Source organism: Mesoplodon mirus, assembly GCF_964341445.2.
Source record: "Mesoplodon mirus genome assembly, chromosome: 11".
Lineage (NCBI taxonomy): Eukaryota > Metazoa > Chordata > Mammalia > Artiodactyla > Ziphiidae > Mesoplodon > Mesoplodon mirus.
The window spans coordinates 49,196,687-49,217,886 of NC_138987.1; the positions used below are offsets into that span (position 1 = coordinate 49,196,687).

A 21,200-nucleotide genomic window follows, 5' to 3' on the forward strand; every position below is an offset into this window, starting at 1 on the left:
AAGAAAAGATACAAAGTTCATTAAAAGGAAAATAAGGAAATATGAATATATATAAATATAACATTCTGTCAGTGTTAAATAACTTGAAATTGCTGATTTTGTTATGTTGGTACTGGAGAATATCCCTGTTCTTAGGCGATACATGCTGAATATTTAGGCTGTCGCTCAAACAGTTCAGCCAAAAAGTGGCAAAATGTTACTAATAGGTAAATATCTAGTGACAGGTATGTAGTGGCTCACTATGCTATTCTTATAACCTCTGTAGATTTGAAAACTTATCAAAGTAAAAAGTTGAGAGGAGGAATCCAGAAAAAAAAGTTAACAATGTTTTAGATGAAAATTCTAATACAAATACTGTAAACAGACTTATAAGCCTTGAGAATAGACTTACTTTAAGTAACATTTCTGCTATAAAGGAATAATAATTTTTCTTTTTTTTTAGACAGCATCAAAATTTAAACATTAAAAATTTTTAATCAAAATTTAGCATCAAAAGCTTCCAGTGTGTTCTTCTAGCCTATAATTAGATTAGTGTTTTCTCTATAAAAGAAAACAACATATAACAATATTTAGACTAGGAATTAGCATTATAATTAAGTACACAGACTCAAAGTAAACAGATTAAATTTCTGATAACAATCTCCCCAAACTAAAAAATAACTGCCACGAACTTATCTTTAAAAACTTGCAAGTGAACAAAATTGGAAAACTATATTCAGAAACACTAATGATAATTTCCTTAATGTGTAGCTCTTTAAAAAAAGTTTTTCCTCTTACTATAAAAAGAGTAGTGGTGAATTAACATACTAAGGTAAAACTACTTTAAAGGTCGTATATAAATCACTTTGGGGACAAAATACAATACTTAAAAAAAAACTGCAAGGTTTTATGCAAAGCATTAAAAAAACTAAAAATTCAACATTTTGTAAGTATTAATTGTTAAAATATAATTTTAAATAGTCTGTAAAAATATACCTCTTAAAACTAGCATGGGACCACGCAAGATAACAGTTCAGGTAGCAAATACACAGACTATGAACTGAGAATCAATTCCCATCATAGAGAGAAAGATTAAATATTTTAAAAGTTCAAGTCACATAATAATATTAAAATTAGATTACATAATGAAAAGAAAACTACAATTAAAAAATGAAACAAATAAGGAAAACATTTGTAATCAATGGCAAAGGTAGAACGTATTATTCTAAGAGTTCATAAAATAAGCATTAAAAGCTCAATAGGTAAATATCAGTACAGAAAATACAAACAAAATTTTAAAAAGCCAAATATATGCAGAAATCTATTCAAGGAATAATCAATGAATATAAATCAATAATAAGCTATCATTTTACTCTAATAAGTGGTAAAATTATAACTCCCAATAATGAATGTTAAGGTTATGGTGACACCAGTACACTCACACAATGCTGGTACAGGCTTAAATCTGTATAATTTTTAGAACGTAAGTGATATCCATTCTTTTTAATGAATATTTGAACTCCTTTCACATGCTAGACACTGGGGATAAACAAGAAAGCCACAATCCTAACCTCACACAATTTATAGCTGTTGTGAAAAAGACAGATTTTTAAAAGATTTAATCAGAAAGCACGGTAATTGCTTAAATAGAAAACAATCAAGGTTGCTAACTGGGCTCACTACACAAACATCTAACCTAGTCTGAAACTGCTGGGGAAAATTACTAGTCATTTACTGGTTGCCAAGCACCTTGCCAAATAATGGGGCTTAAATAAGGAACACCACGTGGTGCCCATCTGCGAAGTCAACACTCCAGAAGTGGGTAATGATTCGCAACCACAACAGATGCAGCAGGTAGAGTAACTAGGACGATACAGAGAAGGGAGAAGCGGTGGGCACGGAAGGGAGGTCACAGTGGCGAGATAAGAAGTGATTCCACGGTAGTTAAGGGACAGAAAGGAAGGGGCCGGCAGGAGCAACAGCATGAAAGGAGACGGGCGGGAAGAGTCACTGCAGACTGACTGACGTGTGGGAAGCCCACCATGAACCAAGACACAAAACCCAGATGAGGGGAGGTGTGAGGGGCTAGCCCAAGTCAGCAAGGTGAAAATCACCACCGTGCAGCTGGAGACACAGCTCCGGAGCTCAGAGAACAGCTCTGGAATGAAGGTATCAGTTAAACAGGTGATCCTGTGACCATCCAGGGAGCAGCAGAAGAAAGAGCAGAGTCCTAAGGAGTTAGGACTAGAGAGAGGAGTCCAGAGGTGGCGGGAACAAAACCTGAGACGACAAGAGCCAGAGACGGACAGAGTCGAAAGGAAGAAAGAGGAAGTGGTAACAAGAAAGCACATTAGGGCTCAAAGAACAATTCCGAGGTCAGAGGTGACTTCAGTGAGAGCGGGTTTTTCGTCAGGTGGCAGGCGGGTGCTGCTCCTAGCGGGCTGAGGTGTGAAGGTGTTCTTTTTTGCTATTTGTTTTTTATGGAAGTAAAGCCAGTAGATGCTCATAAATGTTTGCTCGTGACGAGAAAGATCAAACAAAGGATGCTTGAAGGAAAGGAGCTGGAAGCAAGCTGCGGTAGGGACTTTGGGTTGTTTCAAGGACAGAAGCGGCAGAAGAGGTGTGAGCGCTGTGACGCCACCGGGGAGCAGTCAGGGGCAGACAACTCATGCAGATACAAGTTACTAGAAGCACACGCACAGGAACGGCAAAAACACTTGCAGTGGGTGTTGAGGCGATTTGGGCTTTTTTATGTTATTTTATGATCACTATATAATAAATTAATTGGGAGGAAATAACCCCCCAGAGTGGTCTAATCAAACTACATAAAGAATTCAAATTGGAAACGCTGGGACAAGTCTGGGGAGAAGAAAATGGTGCCAGTTAAGGGCCCACTGGTGCCAGGCAAAATGGGAGAGCTAATGGTAGCCGAGGGGATTTCAGAGAAGCTTCCCCAGGTGGCAGAGTCAGGCAAAAATGAGGTGCTATTTAAATACTGAAATGGAGGGGGAGAATGACATGGCAATGGGACGGCACGTTAGCTTGTCGGCACATTGGAATAGACTGAATAAATCAGGGATTCCCAAGAGCAAAGTAAGAAACTAAGTGTTGGGCTGCAGCATGCAGGCCTGCAAGCCCTGTACTTGCCCAGCTTCAAGACCGAAAGAGGAGGCCAGGCCAGAGTCAGGCCGGCAGAGACATCAATGGCTTAATGGACGGGGGAGCTTACATTTCGAAAGCAAGGTCCTGGAGCAGCACGCTACTGTGTGCAGATGACATGGCAGCAGTGTTTGCTGGGGGGTGGGGGGAAGGGGTAATCAGTTATAGGGAGAACTGACCTCAGGTTGGCTCACTGGTTACCAGGGAAACTAGCAGAGGGGCATGCGCCTCACCATCCCTTTGATAAGCTAGCATGGAGGAGATGTTCTGATTTAAAGGTCAGAACCATCACTAGTTGGTGCAGGGGCAAGTATGTAGGAAGGTCAGTCATGTGAGTAGGGTGTAGGTGAGGCAGGGACTGGTCGAGCAGGGGATGTACAGAGAGCAAGAGAACAGCCATCTTGGGTGGCCTGATCATACACTAAGTTTAAGAGATTTTACATAATGATATGATACATGTAACAAAATGGTTACAGATTTATACTATGGATGTAATATTACAGGCAGAGAGTATAACTTTTAAAATCTCAAATTTAGGAGAGTAAAAAAAGCACAAGGGTTTACAATATCATGTATCTATCCACATGTAATTTCTTCCAGGGAATACTTGGGAGCTTTGGGAAAATAGTGAGTTGGAGAGACTCAAAGAAAAGGAATACTAAGCAAAGGCTCCAGGATTCAGACTAGGTCAACTTCCCTGGGCTACTTCCACAGCAGAGGAGGTAGGAAGATCATTACTCATGCCGTAACTTACGAAAGGGCCTGGGTTGTATAAATCGGAGTATACAGGGGCTTTCAACCTTACCCAGCTCCCAGAGTGAGCAGATTTATGTCAGGTCGGAGATAGCTAAGTGGTGCTTGTCATTACTCTATTCACTAGCAAACTCTTTAAAGGATGAAAAATATGGAGCTCCTAGTCTCCAAAATTATGAACAAGCTGAATGGTAGATTATCTTGAAAAAGTTAGCTTTTAAAAGTTTACATAATCTGACTCAACTGACCCATATTAGAATTTCAATCATCCAATCTTTTCCATAGCAATGAGATACAATTAAAATATGTGATTTCAATGATTCCTTCCCAGTTGTTCATGGGATGTATAATGTATTGAGAATACAAGAATTTAAAAATACACACTACTAACATTTATTAAGAATGCAGTTCATCCCACCTGGAATATGTCACCTCTTGTCCTTAAGCCTGGCTAATTTCCTGTTCGTCATGCAGTCACTCCCTTGAAAATGCCTTCCCTGATGCCTCCCACCTGCTTCTCCCATCTTCATGGCTATAACCTGTCACCCTCTATTAAGAGTCTCAGGTTGACTAGTGTGAAGCTCCCATCAGAATGTAAGCTCCAGAAGGATGGGGCCATGTTAACCAGACGCGGTCTGATTCTTAGCACCTAGCACTGTGCCTGGCAAATGGAATGAGTAGAATTAAAATTCAAATGAATCATAAAGAAATTTTATTCTTGGGAAGGGCACTTCAGGCTACCGCCTCACTCTCCCCTGCTACTATCTCAGAGTCTGATATCCCATTCCTACCAATACTTGTTTCCTTCGTTGAAGGTGAGAGCAGGAAGGGACCTGAGAGTCAGCCAATCCAATGCCTTCATTGTCCAGAGACGTGAACAAAGCTGCACTAGTCAAAAACTTTTTAAAAAGGGCCAATAAACAATGTCATATCATTTGCTCCTTCATTAAACACTTATCTTTATCCTCCCATTCCCCAATATTCAACCCTCTGCTCATAACCAATGTAATCCTTCCCCAGTTGTCTCCATCTGCCTACAAAATGTTTTTTCAGTATACCAGCTTTAAGTTAGATAAATGCTATATGTCTGTAAATGTCAGTGGAAATCTACCTTTATTATCTGGTAACCACTTCATCACCTGTTACCTAAAATTTGATCATAAGTGTCCTAAGAACAATGGTTTACCTTAGTAACATCTTTAAATTTTTTAGAGCATTTTATACACAGTATGTATTAAAAAATTAGTCATAACTACTTCAAAGTGGGAAAAAAGAATAGAAAACCCAATCAGAAAACAAATTATTTACTTGTATAATAATATTACAGGAAAAGAAACATTTTTATGACCATACGACCATATTTTTATTACACTCAAAAATTTATTAGCTACTATCTAATCTTACCTACACTGATCTACCAATTAAATATTAAGTGCCTACCTAAAAGCCGCTTCCCAAAAGCAGTTCATTCCACAAACATCAGAGGGCAGCATCCAATAGGGATTCCAGTAACACAGAGAGAAATCTTTACACCTAACAGAGTAAGACAGAAATAGTCCTATGTGAGTATTTTGGCTTAAAACTAACAAGGAATTTACTCAATAACATAAAAACTTACTGTTCTATTTTACAGCAACAAAACTGCAAATCCATCTTGCTATGGTAACTTGAGGATTTCTGGAAATTGATTTCTCCCTTACTTAGGGTACCACTACTTTAAGTAGAACTTTAAAACCTTTAGGCAAAAAATACCACAGACTGGAAACGTTTTTTAGTCATGAACGCTCTTAATATATTAAGATCTCCTCCTAAGATGACATAGAAAATATTGGAATACTTCTAAAATTTTCCTTCCTTCATGAACTGCACATATTCCCCCTAGAATAAAATCCATTCCGCCAAACAAAACATTTGCTTATCCTGAAACAAAATTTAAGCCACAAATGCTGGTAGAAAGGAAAGAGAGAATCTTTAAATGCTTTTAAATTAATCCTCAATCCAAGCTTAAAACACCAAGTATGGTGTTTTAAGTTGGAAATAAGAGACCAAGCTGATATTCACGGCTCAGTTTCATTACCTACACATCTCAGTTTCACTATATTTCACAAGCTAAAATGGGGGATCAAATGTTGTCTTTCTTCTTAGATTGCAGGTTGGAGCTAAAAAAAACCCCACAAATACACAACAACAACTGCTTACATTACAAAAAGTATGTTTTTCATTGTTATTCCTTTTCAAAACAATAGTCTAGTTGGAAATTCAGTACAGTGGAGGCTTGGGTTTACTAAAGCAAGTATGAAGTCAGAGTGAGTCACTAAACCAGGTCACCTCATGTCCCATCACCATGAATTCAATTATAAGTTACTGTTCTTACAGTGAAAGGTCTATGAAATTTCATATTTGCAACATCTCTGATCACACCTCTCACAAATGTCAACAGGCTAAGACAGGGGGTCTCAATCCAGGATGTACAATGAAATCACCAGAGAGCCCTACACCAGACCTGTTAAATCAGAAACGCTGAGGACAGGGTCAGGCACTGGTTGCTTTTAAAATCCTGCCTAAGTTATTCTGTATACTACTGCATGAAGAACTACATCAGAATTTTTAAATCAATGGAAAAAAGTGACATTATAATTTGTTTTTTCTTGAAATGGACACCATTTTCAAGCACAGCATAAAAAGTTAACATATCTGGGCTTCCCTGGTGGCACAGTGGTTGAGAGTCCGCCTGCCGATGCAGGGGACATGGGTTCGTGCCCCGGTCCGGGAGGATCCCACATGCCGCGGAGCGGCTGGGCCCGTGAGCCATGGCCGCTGGGCCTGTGCGTCCGGAGCCTGTGCTCCGCAACGGGAGAGGCCGCAGCAGTGAGACGCCTGCGTACCGCAAAAAAAACAAAAAAACAAATAAAAAAGTTAACATATCTTAGTTGATAAGTCAGAAAAAGAAAATGTGTGCAGACCAGTAAAATGTACAACCTGATGAGGAAATGTGTTTGTCCCCTTCCAGGCGTGGTCATGTAGTTTTTAAGTCTTGTAGAGACAGGCTGAGTGGAAGTGGCAACAACTAACACAGAGTTTTTTTCAGACTCAAGAGTTCTCACATCCATTTAAGCCTCACAACAAACTTGTTCAAATAGGTATCTCCATCTTTCAGATACAGACATCATCAAAGCTTTCTTTCAAGAAATCCAGTTTATTTATAATCAACACCTAAAGTGCCCCTTTGTTCCAGGAAGGAAATAAGTTGGTTATTCCATCTCCGTCTGTCAAATCTTCCAACAGTAGAAAATGAAAATTAAAAATGAAGTCTCAAAGAAAATGACTAACTAAATCTTTTTGTAAAAATGACTGCTTGAAATTGTGTATTAATACCATTTTCTGCCTCAACTTGTATTGCTCCCAGCCCTAGGCAATCACGCATCTATTTTCTGTCTCCATAGATAAATGGAATCATACAATATGTGACCTTCTGAGTCAGACTTTTTTCACTTAGTGTATTTTCAAGGTTCACCCACTGTAGCATTTATCAGCACATTTCATTCCTTTTTATGGCCAAATAATATTCCCTTTTATGAATGGATGGATATACCACATTTTCTTTATCCACTCATAAGTTAATGAACATTTGGGTTGTTGATATTTTTTGGCTATTATAAATAATGCTTTTATGAACATCCATGTAATATTTTAATGTGAACGTATGTTTTCTGTTCTCTTGAGTATATATACACACACACACACACACACACACATATACACACACACGTGTGCATGCACACACACATGCCTACGAGAGAAATGGCTGGATCATGTAATCAATGTAAACTGACTAATGCAGATGAAATTACAGGGAAAAAAATGTCAAGTTTTAGGTAAGTTTCTTGACCATAACTCAATGTCAGAAAACGGTTTACAGAAAGAATGTTTTCTTTCTGTCTTTCTTTAATGGAAATATAAAACATATGCACTAGTTAGTATACATCCTCCTTACCATTAAAAAAACAAAACAAAACAAAACATAAAACACTGAGCTGCTGCTAGCAAGAGGGGGCATAATTTATTCACAGTTTCTTAGCTCCCAAATTTACATTCTTTAACTTCTGAAAACTTGGTTTTAAAGATTAAGATAGAGAGTAGAAACTCATACTGAGAACTCATTATGTACCAATAACGATCACTACAAGCAATAAATGAGGAAAAGCAACTAATCTGAGACAGACAGAACTTGTATTTTCAGGCAAGAAAAAAAAATTAAAAATATTGGAAAAGTAAAGGTACTTATCCAAGTTCTAATTATTAGTTGCTTTTGCTTTTACTCCTTAAGACTATTGAAAATGGAACATTAGACATACAAAATTCAAAGAGGTAACTCTATTAAATAATTTTAATGGGGCAAAACTGTAGCTGACCTAAGTGGGTATGTCTTCAGTAAACAATGACATCCAGAATCAGTGAAGTCCATAAATGCGAAGTTTTGCCATTGTGGATCAAACTGAAATAAAACTTTACCATGACTCATCCCCCTGTTTCATATGGCTTAATGTTTCTAGCTCTAGGTGGCTTGTTTACAAGCAAACTGATCAAGGGATAGCACAGGGATCTCTGTGGTAATAAAACAGTCTGTATCCTGACTGTGGGGATGATGACACGAATTTTACTTATGTGATACAACAGCATAAAACCGCACATACACATGAGTGCAGGTAAAACTGGTGACGTCTGAAGATGGTCTATGGGTTGTACAATGTCAGTTTCTGGGGTTCTAATACTCCACTATGTTGATACACATATATTCCAGATACAGTGGTATTACACTAAGCTCATGTAAAAAAGTTACTACTGGGGAAAAACTGAGTGAAGGATAAATGGGGTGTCTATGAAGCTTCCTGTGAACTTATATTTATTTCAAAAGTGTAAAAAAACAAATGAATCGCAAATTAAATTCCCCCAAATTTCAGTACTTGAAAAATGTTTTAAAAATTGAGACATCAGAAGCAAGAAGAACTATAATCCTGCAGCCTGTGGAACAAAAACCACATTCACAGAAAGACAGACAAGATGAAAAGGCAGAGGGCTATGTCCCAGATGAAGGAACAAGATAAAACCCCAGAAAAACAACTAAATGAAGTGGAGATAGGCAACCTTCCAGAAAAAGAATTCAGAATAATGATAGTGAAGATGATCCAGGACCTTGGGAAAAGAAGGAGGCAAAGATCGAAAAGATGCAAGAAGTGTTTAACAAAGACCTAGAAGAATTAGAGAACAAACACACAGAGATGAACAATACAATAACTGAAATGAAAACTACACTAGAAGGAATCAGTAGAATAACTGAGGCAGAAGAACGGATAAGTGACCTGGAAGACACAACGGTGGAATTCACTGCTGCGGAACAGACTAAAGAAAAAAGAATGAAAAGAAATAAAGACAGCCTAGGAGACCTCTGGGACAACAACGCAACAACATTCGCATTATATGGGTCCCAAAAGGAGAAGAGAGAGAGAAAGGACCCAAGAAAATATTTGAAGAGATTATAGTCGAAAACTTCCCTAACATGGGAAAGGAAATAGCCACCCAAGTCCAGGAAACGCAGTGAGTCCCATACGGGATAAACCCAAGGAGTAACATGCCGAGACACACAGTAATCAAATTGGCAAAAATTAAAGACAAAGAAAAATTATTGAAAGCAGCAAGGAAAAAATGACGAATAACATACAAGGGAACTCCCATAAGGTTAACAGCTGATTTCTCGGCAGAAACCCTACAAGCCAGAAGGGAGTGGCATGATATACTTAAGGTGATGAAAGGGAAGGACCTACAACCACGATTACTCTACCTGGCAAGGATCTCATCAGATTCGATGGAGAAATCAAAAGCTTTACAGACAAGCAAAAGCTAAGAGAATTCAGCACCACCAAACCAGCTCTACAACAAATGCTAAAGGAACTTCTCTAAGTGGGAAACACAAGAGAAGAAAAGAACCTACAAAAACAAACCCAAAACAATTAAGAAAATGGTCATAGGAATATACATATCGATAATTACCTTAAATGTGAATGGATTAAATGCTCCAACCAAAAGACACAGGCTTGCTGAATGGATACAAAAACAAGAACCATATATATGTTGTCTACAAGAGACCCACTTCAGAGCTAGGGACACATACAGACTGAAAGTGAGGGGATGGAAAAAGATATTCCATGCAAATGGAATCAAAAGAAAGCTGGAGTACCTATACTTATATCAGATAAAATAGACTTTAAACTAAAGAATGTTACAAGTGACAAGGAAGGACACTACATAATGATCAAGGGATCAATCCAAGAAGAAGATATAACAATTATAAATATATATGCACCCAACATAGGAGCACCTCAATACATAAGGCAACTGCTAACAGCTATAAAAGAGGAAATCAACAGTAACACGATAATAGTGGGGGACTTAACACCTCACTTACACCAATGGACAGACCATCCAAAATGAAAATAAATAAGGAAACAGAAGCTTTAAATGACACAATAGACCAGAGGGATTTAATTGATATTTATAGGACATTCCATCCAAAAACAGCAGATTACATGTTCTTCTCAAGTGTGCACAGAACATTCTCCAGGACAGATCACAAATCAAGCCTCAGCAAATTTAAGGAAATTGGAGTCATATCAAGCATCTTTTCTGACCACAACGCTATGAGATTAGAAATGAATTACAGGGAAAAAAGACGTAAAAAACACGAACACATGGAGGTTAAACAATACATTATTAAATAACCAAGAGATCACTGAAGAAACCAAAGAGGAAATTAAAAAAATACTAGAGACAAATGACAATGAAAACACGACGATCCAAAACCTATGGGATGCAGCAAAAGCAGTTCTAGGAGGGAAGTTTATAGCTATACAAGCCTACCTCAAGAAACAAGAAAGGGCTTCCCTGGTGGCGCAGTGGTTGGGAGTCCGCCTGCTGATGCAGGGGACACGGGTTCGTGCCCCGGTCCGGGAGGATCCCACATGCCGCGGAGCGGCTGGGCCCGTGAGCCATGGCCGCTGGGCCTGCGCGTCCGGAGCCTGTGCTCCGCGGCGGGAGAGGCCACAGCAGTGAGAGGCCCGCGTGCCGCAAAAAAAAAAAAAAAAAAAAAAAAAAAGAAACAAGAAAAATCTCAAATAAACAATCTAAACTTACACCTAAAGGAACGAGAGGAAGAAGCACAAACAAAACCCAAAGTTAGTAGAAGGAAAGAAATCATAAAGATCAGAGCAGAAATAAACGAAATAGAAACCAAGAAAACAATAGCAAAGCTCAATAAAACTAAAAGCTGGTTCTTTGAGAAGATAAACAAAATTGATAAACCATTAGCCAGACTCATTAAGAGGGAGAGGACTCAAATCAATAAAATTAGAAATGAAAAAGGAGAAGTTACAACAGACACCATAGAAATACAAAGCATCCTAAGAGACTATTACAAGCAAATCTATGCCAATAAAATGGACAACCTGGAAGAAATGGACAAATTCTTAGAAAGGTATAACCTTCCAAGACTGAACCAGGAAGAAATAGACAATATGAATAGACCAATCACAAGTAATGAGATTGAAACTGTGATTAAAAATCTTCCAACAAACAAAAGTCCAGGACCAGATGGCTTCACAGGTGAATTCCATCAAACGTTTAGAGAAGAGCTAACACCCATCCTTCTCAAACTCTTCCAAAAAATTGCAGAGGAAGGAACACTCCCAAACTCATTCTATGAAGCCACCATCACACTGATACCAAAACCAGACAAAGATACTACAAAAAAAGAAAATTACAGACCAATATCACTGATGAATACAGATGCAAAAATCCTCAACAAAATACTAGCAAACAGAATCCAACAACACATTAAAAGGATCATACACCATGATCAAGTGGGATTTATCCCAGGGATGCAAGGATTCTTCAATACATGCAAATCAATCAATGTGATACACCATATTAACAAACTGAAAAATAAAAACCATATGATCATCTCAATAGATGCAGAAAAAGCTTTCGACAAAATTCAACACCCATTTATAATAAAAACTCTCCAGAAAGTGGGCATAGAGGGAACCTACCTCAACATAATAAAGGCCATATACGACAAACCCACAGAAAACATCATTCTCAATGTTGAAAAACTGAAAGCATTTCCTCTAAGATCAGGAACCAAACAAGGATGTCCACTCTCACCACTATTATTCAGCATAGTTTTGGAAGTCCTAGCCACGGCAATCAGAGAAGAAAAAGAAATAAAAGGAATACAAATTGGAAAAGAAGTAAAACTGTCACTCTTGGCAGATGACATGATACTATACATACAGAATCCTAAAAGTGCCACCAGAAAACTACTAGAGCTGATCAATGAATTTGGTAAAGTTGCAGAATACAAAATTAATGCACAGAAATCTCTTGCATTCCTATACACTAATGATGAAAAATCTGGAAGAGAAATTAAGGAAACACTCACATTGACCACTGCAACAAAAAGAATAAAATACCTAGGAATAAACCTACCTAGGGAGACAAAAAACCTGTATGCAGAAAACTATAAGACACTGATGAAAGAAATTAAAGATGATACAAACAGATGGAGATATACCATGTTCTTGGATTGGAAGAATCGATATTGTGAAAATGACCAAACTACCCAAAGCAATCTACAGATTCAATGCAATCCCTATCAAATTACCAATGGCATTTTTTACAGAACTAGAACAAAAAATCTTAAAATTTGTATGGAGACACAAAAGACCCCGAATAGCCAAAGCTGTCTTGAGGGAAAAAAATGGAGTTGGAAGGAGCAGACTCCCTGACTTCAGACTATACTACAAAGCTATAGTAATCAAGACAGTATGGTACTGGCACAAAAACAGAAACATAGATCAATGGAACAAGATAGAAAGCCCAGAGATAAACCCACGCACCTATGGTCAACTAATCTATGACAAAGGAGGCAAGGATATACAGTGGAGAAAAAAACAGTCTCATGGAGAAAAAACAGTCTCTTCAGTAAGTGGTGCTGGGAAAACTGGACAGCTACATGTAAAAGAATGAAATTAGAACACTCCCTAATACCAAACACAAAAATAAACTCAAAATGGAATAGAGACCTAAATGTAAGACCGGACACTATAAAACTCTTAGAGGAAAACATAGGAAGAACACTCTTCGACATAAATCACACCAAGATCTTTTTTGATCCACCTCCTAATGGAAATAAAAACAAAAATAAACAAATGGGAACTAATGAAATTTCAAAGCTTTTGCACAGCAAAGGAAATCATAAACAAGATGAAAAGACAACCCTCAGAATGGGAGAAAATATTTGCCAACAAATCAACGGACAAAGGATTCATCTCCAAAATATATAAACAGCTCATGCAGCTCAATATTAAAGAAACAAACAACCCAATCAAGAAATGGCCAGAAGACCTAAATAGACATTTCTCCAAAGAAGACATACAGATGGCCAAGAAGCACATGAAAAGCTGCTCAACATCACTAATCATTAGAGAAATGCAAATCAAAACTACAATTAGGTATCACCTCACACTGGTCAGAATGGCCATCATCAAAAAAATCTACAAACAATAAATGCTGGTGTGAAGAAAAGGGAACCCTCTTGCTCTGTTGGTGGGAATTTAAACTGATACAGCCACTATGGAGAACAGTATGGAGGTTCCTTAAAAAACTAAAAATAGAATTACCATATGATCCAGCAATCCCACTACTGGGCATATACCCAGAGACAACCATAATTCAAAAAGACACATGCACCCCAATGTTCAATGCAGCAGTATTTACAATAGCCAGGTCATGGAAGCAACCTAAATGCCCATCAACAGATGAATGGATAAAGAAGATGTGGTACATATATACAATGGAATATTACTCAGCCATAAAAAGGAATGAAATTGGGTCATTTGTTGAGACATGGATGGATCTAGAGACTGTCATATAGAGTGAAGTAAGTCAGAAAGAGAAAAACAAATATCATATATTAACGCCTGTATGTGGAACCTAGAAAAATGGTACAGATGAACTGGTTTGCAGGGCAGAAGTTGAGACACAGTTGTAGAGAACAAACATATGGACACCAAGGGGGGAAAGCCGTGGGGGAGTGGGGATGGTGGTGTGATGAATTGGGCAATTGGGATTCACATGTATACACTGATGTGTATAAAATTGATGACTAATAAGAACCTACTATATAAAAAAGTAAATAAAATAAAATTTAAAAATTAAAAAAAAAGGGCTTCCCTGGTGGCACAGTGGTTGAGAGTCTGTCTGCCGATGCAGGGGACACGGGTTCATGACCTGGTCCGGGAGGATCCCACATGCCGCGGAGCGGCTGGGCCCGTGAGCCATGGCCGCTGAGCCTGCGCGTCTGGAGCCTGTGCTCTGCAACAGGAGAGGCCACAGCGGTGGGAGACCCACATACCGAAAAAAAAAAAAAAAAAAAAAAAAATTAAAAAAAAAAAATTGAGACATCATGCTCTGGATTAAACAGAATTTAACAGTAACACTCTCCACAATAACCGTCCTCAAACTTAAAGTTTACTTAAATGCAATAGCAGAAGGTCTTTCATACTTTTAAATAAAACTGGAAAAGGTTTTTTTCATTTCTAAATGTCCATGATAGCCATGAGGCTTTAGTGAAAACCATGTGCATCGTGGAGAGTAGGCAATAAGTCTAGGCATATCCAGCATAAGAATGTGGAAGTCTGAATGAGGTGCCTCACCAAAGATGCACCTTAAAGGCACGGATACCTGCACTGTGACTGCAACAGAAATAAAGATGCTCACAGCCATGTTAAAGGAGCATTCCCATGGTTCTAACCACCATTATTTAAAGATAAGTTCCTGCACAACTCATTTTCAACTAAAAATTGTCTTCAGACATCTAAGTCAGGTGTTCTTTTTCATAAATATCTAGTGTCATGAATATTCAAGAAGTGGGAAAAGAACTGCTTATATACAAATGGCAATGAACAATTATCTAACCATTTCAAAAATAAGTTAGCATCACACTCTACAACCTAAACTCTCTCGAAAAAAAAAAATTGAATTAAAGATTTAAATGAAAAAAAAAAAACGGAAAAAAACCCACTGGTAGAAAGTTTTTCTATGTATGACAAAAGTAAAAATGATAAGGAAAAAACTGCCAATCTGAACACATAAAAATTTTAAACTTCACGTGGCATACACTCTGAAAAAAATTTAAGTTAGGGCTTCCCTGGTGGCGCAGTGGTTGAGAATCTGCCTGCTAATGCAGGGGACACGGGTTCGAGCCCCGGTCTGGGAGGATCCCACATGCCGTGGAGCGGCTGGGCCCGTGAGCCACAACTACTGAGCCTGCACGTCTGGAACCTGTGCTCCGCAACAAGAGAGGCCGCAATAGTGAGAGGCCCGTGCATTGTGATGAAGAGTGGCCCCCGCTTGCCACAATTAGAGAAAGCTCTCGCACAGAAACGAAGACCCAACACAGCAAAAATAAATAAATAAATTTATAAACTCCTACCCCCAACATCTTCTTAAAAAAAAAAAATTTAAGTTAACATGTTGGGGGGAAGTATTTCCAACAGGTATGACACACAGATAATAATCTTAATGTTTTAAAATAGGATTTCTATGTCAAAAGTACACATTATGGGCTTCCCTGGTGGCGCAGTGGTTGAGAGTCCGCCTGCCGATGCAGGGGACACGGGTTCGTGCCCCTATCCCGGAAGATCCCACATGCCGTGCAGCGGCTGGGCCCGCGAGCCATGGCCGCGGAGCCTGTGTGTCCGGAGCCTGTGCTCCGCAACGGGAGAGGCCACAGCAGTGAGAGGCCCGCGTACAGCAAAAAAAAAAAAAAAAAAAAAAAGTACACATTATTTTCTCATTAACCTAATCACTTTCCCGTTCAAAAGCACAGAATATTAATTAATTAATTTACTAGTCAGGTTTGTGCTAAGCACTTTACAGCTATGTGAAGTATGATCTTCAGTGAACTGAAATACAAGGTGCAAAGTACTGGTTTTTATCTAAGGTGTCTCTGCATCAACAAAGCAGAGATTAAGGTGGGTTTAGTAAATAATTCAGCCTTCTTCAATGTTCACTGCCTAACTCCTCTCTTCTTCAAAAATAACTGCAGGGAAGAGGGAAAAAATATCCCCCTCAAAAAACAATAGCTCAAAAACAGTGGTCAAATCATTCTCAGTTAAATCAATGGTTCTCAATCTTTGGCTTCATAACAACAACCTGGAGCACATATCTAAAATATAGATTCCCAAGCCCCACTCCCAGGGACTCTGGTTTAGCAGGTCTGGACTGGGGCCTGAGGACATTTTTCCCAGAGGTCAGAAACTGAAAATAATAATAATAATAATAATTTAAAATTTAAATGATCAAAACCATCACTGAATTAGCTATAATTTTATTGTGCCAGGCACCATACCAAGTAATCTACACAAGCTATTTTTTTCAATTCCCACAAACAACCCAATTATCACAGATACTCTTACCTCTTTGTAACTGATGAGGAAATGTGTTCAAGGTTAACGCAGCCAGTGAGTGGCAAAGCTGAAGTCTGTTTCCAAAGCCCTGACTATTCCCACTCTACATTTTCAGTATATCCTACTAGTTAGTGTTCCTGGGACCCAGCAGAAACCATAACTTGATGGCCTGACCAGATCTGAAACGGAAAGTAAGGCGACTACCTCCCAGTTAACAGTCATTCACACTAAGGGTATGACGGGTCCAGAAATGGTAGCACTGAAATGCCTAGTAGTTTTTTGATTCCCTACTACCGATATGCTGTACAGCCTCAATGGGATGAAATCTTGATAATCGCTGCCATCAGTGAAATGTGAGAATTTAATCACCCAGAGTATCTAGAGCCAGAGAATGGTTTAACTCCTTCTGAAGTACTGACGTCTGGTCAGTGCTTTAGATAAGTGCTTTAGATTGAATACCTTAAATACAGCCTGTCCACACTGAGCACCTTCAGAGAGTCCCTCTGTGTGGAAGAGCCACTACCTCCGGAGCATTCCTCTCCACTGACGCAGCACTCCTCTCCAGCGCCGGTCATGGGATTCTGTCTGCAGTATGGATGTGCAAGGGACACAGCCCAGAGAACCAGAGGCCCCCATCCCAGGCAACGTTGGCTGGTCCAAGGATGGGGGTGTGATGCAAGTCCAATGAGAGCCTTTTTCTAGAATTTTCTACGTGAGATTAGAGATGAAACACTACAAGAAGTTGAAAGACCCCAGGAACAAAGCCTGTCTACAGCAGAAGAGAAAGAGTCCCCAGTCCTTGAGGTCCCTGGAACTGCCCGGGGACTTCTTCTTTCAATCCTGTTCCTTCCAGCAACCGATATAAGCCTATAAATACCTGTTTTGCTGAAGTCAGTTTTAATGGAATTTGGTGACTGACAACTAAGAATTCTGATTACTATAAATTAATTAAGGTAAATACAAACTACATCTTACAGGTAAGAAAAGTGAAGCAGAGAGGTGGTCAAGGTTTCACAGGAAACAGGGCCAGAATGAGACCACAGGTTTGTCTGACACTAAGATCTACCCATTTTCTAAATACCAAAATAATGGATTCAAACAAAATGAACTCACTAATAATAAATTTCACTGAAAAATTGTTTCCATCATTTTCTGGTTTTTACTTTGAGAACGTGCAAGGACATTTCCAAGCATTTTGTTGTCGTGGAATTCTGTGCAATGAATATTTTCTATAAGGTTTGACCACTGGAACCTATTGGGTCTAACCATAATCCCATGTTTCAAATGAGAGAGAGAAATAATAGTTTTAATCTTTGAGGTAAGACTGCTTTAAAAAAAAGTAAGAATGCAATGATAATCAAGTCCTACCAAAAAAGGGAAGATGTTGCTTGCCTCACAGCCCCATTTTCCACTGATGTAACACTATGTAGACTAGGTTCTTATCACAGCAGCTTTATAGAAAGAGCACTTGCAGAGCAATCAAAGGAAACATAGTTTCTAATGCTGGTACTGATGACCTCCGCACCTCCGCCGAACTATTTATACATAGGAAAAGAGGTTAAGAATACCTACTCCATATCCCATGGTAGCCAAAAAAGTGGACTGAACTCTCTGAGAAATCTAAAAAGACGTTATAAATGATAATATTTTAAATGAAGAGTCCTGATGTCTTAGGAATTCTTCCGACCTTAATCAAATCATAGGCTACAAACACTGCAGCTTTTCCAGGTTGCTCCTCTGCCCACACTTCTTTACAAAGAATGATACACCTTCGGTTTTAACTCAAATGTGTGCCTCTTTTAAAATGAGGAGTTACGTTGCCCAGAGGACCTGTAAGATACAGCTTTTTAGCTGACTCGACTCTGACACATCAAACTTCAGATTTCAGTAATGGCTCTATAAAATATTCATTCAAACGGAAGCACTTATTTTCTGAATTTCAAATAATGTAATTTTGTTAAAATTAGCTAGCCAAGCAGATACAATTTATAAAAATTTGTCACAAAATATTAAGTATCTCAGACAAGGCACTAAAAATGAATGTTACTCTATCAGATTGAAATGCTAATATCATAGTCCACTTTCATTCAATGTTTTGATAAAAGTGTTGCTTCCTGACAATTCTACCCAATGCAAAAATAGCTTCTTCCCCATAACTTTAAATAAATGCTTCACTGGAACATAACAGACCACCATTAGCTTTTCATGAGCTCATCCAGGTCTTCAGTCACGGCCTCTCCCAGAACAGATAATAGCGTTGACAAACCTGGCTCTGGAAAGTAGTTCTGCTGTTATGAACAGAGTCCTGACTGTAATCAAATCACAGGGTGAAAACAGGACAATCCAGCTTTTCCATGCTGCTCCTCTGCCCAAACGTCCCCTTTCATTTTGGGAATGGCCATCAACTCTCAGAAGAACGTTAACAGCCTAGAGCTGACCTGCGCTCCCTCCTCCTATTAGCCCGTAGGAAGTTTTTCATATCAAAGCAGCCTTCGCCTCCTGCTAAGGGAGCACACGGAGTAAGAGAGGTGCCCACAGAGGAACCTCGTTTTCAAGGAAGTGGAAACGCTCAGATTTTGTTAAGCATTCGTAATGCGTTGCTTTTTCCATTTAAATCTCATGTTGATTCCAACTCTGACAGTGATCTGTGTAAATCCACTTAAGTCATTATGCTTTTTAAATTCCGATTTTTAAGGAGAAACACCTCTATCCCAACTCACAAAAGACGTGAGCATGTTAAGTATCGCTTATTTTTCTTAACTTGCTGTAAGTTTCACGACAGCCCGATCGTTTCCTAAAGAAAAATTCACAATCGGTAGAAATGCTCTATCCAAATTTAACTAACCGGCAAATAATGAAAATTTTAAGTGTTAACAGGAAATTTAAATGTCCCATTCAGGAGGGGGGAAAAAACTGAACTAGGGCGCCAGCCCGTGTTTAAATATCTCAACTTGAACTCCACGGAAACAAGAGGGAATTCCCACTAGCCAAACAGCAAGAAGGCTTTGGTAGGACCCTCTTATTTTCAACGAATTCTAAGAAAAAAGGGGAAAAATGCAACTGTCAACTAGGAGTTGAAAATTAATTTCTAACTGCTGTGAATAGTGCCTAAGGAATGGGTCAGAAGACAAACACAAAAAGCGTGGGGTGCTCTCGGGCTGGAGCAGCGCTGGGCTCACCCCCAGGGTGAGGAGGAGGGAAACGAGCAAAGGGGATCAGAGTCTGCGGCAAAGAAGCGGGAGATGCGGGCCTGGTGGCGGGAGGCGCGGGGCTGACCCGCAGGCAGCCAAGGCCGGGCGTAGCCCCGCGCCCCCGCGCCCCCCGCCCCGGCCCCCGACAGGGAACGGCCCGTACCTGTCAGACCGGCCGGGATGCGCCGCGGGGCCCGCGCTGCCCGCCCCTCTCCCGGCGCCGCGTCCGCCGCCCGCGAGCCAGGAAGCCGCTGCGGCCTGCGGCTTCCCGCCACCGCCGCCCGCTCCTTCCTCCAAGGACACGGCGAGCTGGCTGAAGGCGTAGAGGAGCGAGCAGAAGCCACAGGCCAGGCACAGCACCACGACGCGCAGGTAGCGCCGCATCGCGCCGTCGCCGCCGCCGCCGCCGCCGCGCCCGCCCGGGCGAACTGGCGCGGAGGGAGCGACACCACGCAGCCGCCGGCGCAACAAGTTCCTCCTCCGCCACGGCCTCGCGCCCGCCCCCCTTCCTCCCTGACTCCCTTCGCTCTCCGCCCACCACCTTCGAGAGCGCGCGGACACCCCGCCCCGAAGCCCCGGCCCCGCCTCCGCCGCGGGCCTCTCCCCAGAGGGTGGGCGGCCGGACGCGCCGGCGCATTGAGCCCGAGGGGGGCAGGGCGCGCCGGGTGGGCTGGGGCCCGCGGGACGCGGGTCGCGGCTCGCGCAGGGTCTTGGGCCACCGGCGACCCCGGGAGGGCGACTCTCGAGCCCTGTGGCTCCCCACTGCGGGAGAGAGGCGTGGCGAAATGAGCGGGGCATTGGAGGCAGCCGACCCAAATTCAAATGATGGTTCTTCCACGTGGTAGTTTGGGACGCTGAAAGCCCTAAATTCTCTGAGCGTGTTTCTTCGTCTCTAAAATGGAGATGACATCCTCATCATAGGGTGCTTGTAAAGATTAAATTGCTTAACGCACGAAAAACCCCTTGCACTTAGACGGCCCTTGATTAAGCCATTTTTCACTTACATCCTTCTCAGCAGGGACTTCCCCAGCCTCTAAGATTCTATAATACAGTCGGTACGAGCCATTTTCACCCAGATGTCTAATTACCTCCTAATGCCCTTTAGGATGCATATCCTGCCTCCCGTCGAGGTTGTAAGTTCCTATAAGGCTGAGGTTCAACCTTTTACGCCTTTTTGATCCTCCTCACAACTCACCATTCGCATGTCCAAAACAATTAATATTCTCCCTAAAGAGCTTTGCCTGTAGCTTTCCATTTCTTTTCCCTCTTTCTCAGCCATATTTTCACTCCATTCATTTATTGAACATTTCCAAAGCATGTGCCAAGCACTGCGTGAGTACCTTGGGGTGCAAAGACGCCTAGTTGGGGCATGGGGGTGGGACAGTGGATACTTGTATGTGCAATACGACCATACAGACATTAGGATATAAGCCTGTAAAGGTGTGGGCACACATACAAAATGGAGCAATCAGTTCTGCCTGCGGGCATGGTTAAGAGACACTTCATAATGTTAAAATGAAACACAGACGCCAGATTTGAAAATTCCCTGAGCGAACAAAACCAGTTAGTCATACAAGCAAAGCTTAATTTAGCT

General features: G+C 40.4%; 1 protein-coding gene across 2 annotated transcripts in view; it reads right to left on the bottom strand.

Moving 5' to 3' along the window:
- GXYLT1 (glucoside xylosyltransferase 1) overlaps window positions 1–19,998 on the bottom strand; it is a 53,294-nt gene extending 33,296 nt beyond the window's left edge. Inside the window, exons 1-2 of one of the 2 annotated variants that reach the window (XM_082636897.1) lie at window positions 19,770–19,998; window positions 5,332–5,424 (exon numbers count right to left, since the gene is read on the bottom strand). In XM_082636897.1, the coding sequence (XP_082493023.1) occupies window positions 5,332–5,424; window positions 19,770–19,990 (314 nt within the window). In that variant the 5' untranslated portion in view covers window positions 19,991–19,998. The remainder of the gene's footprint in view (window positions 1–5,331; window positions 5,425–19,769) is intronic. The other variant, XM_082636898.1, reaches the window with a different exon arrangement.
- Window positions 19,999–21,200: the final 1,202 nt, after the last annotated feature.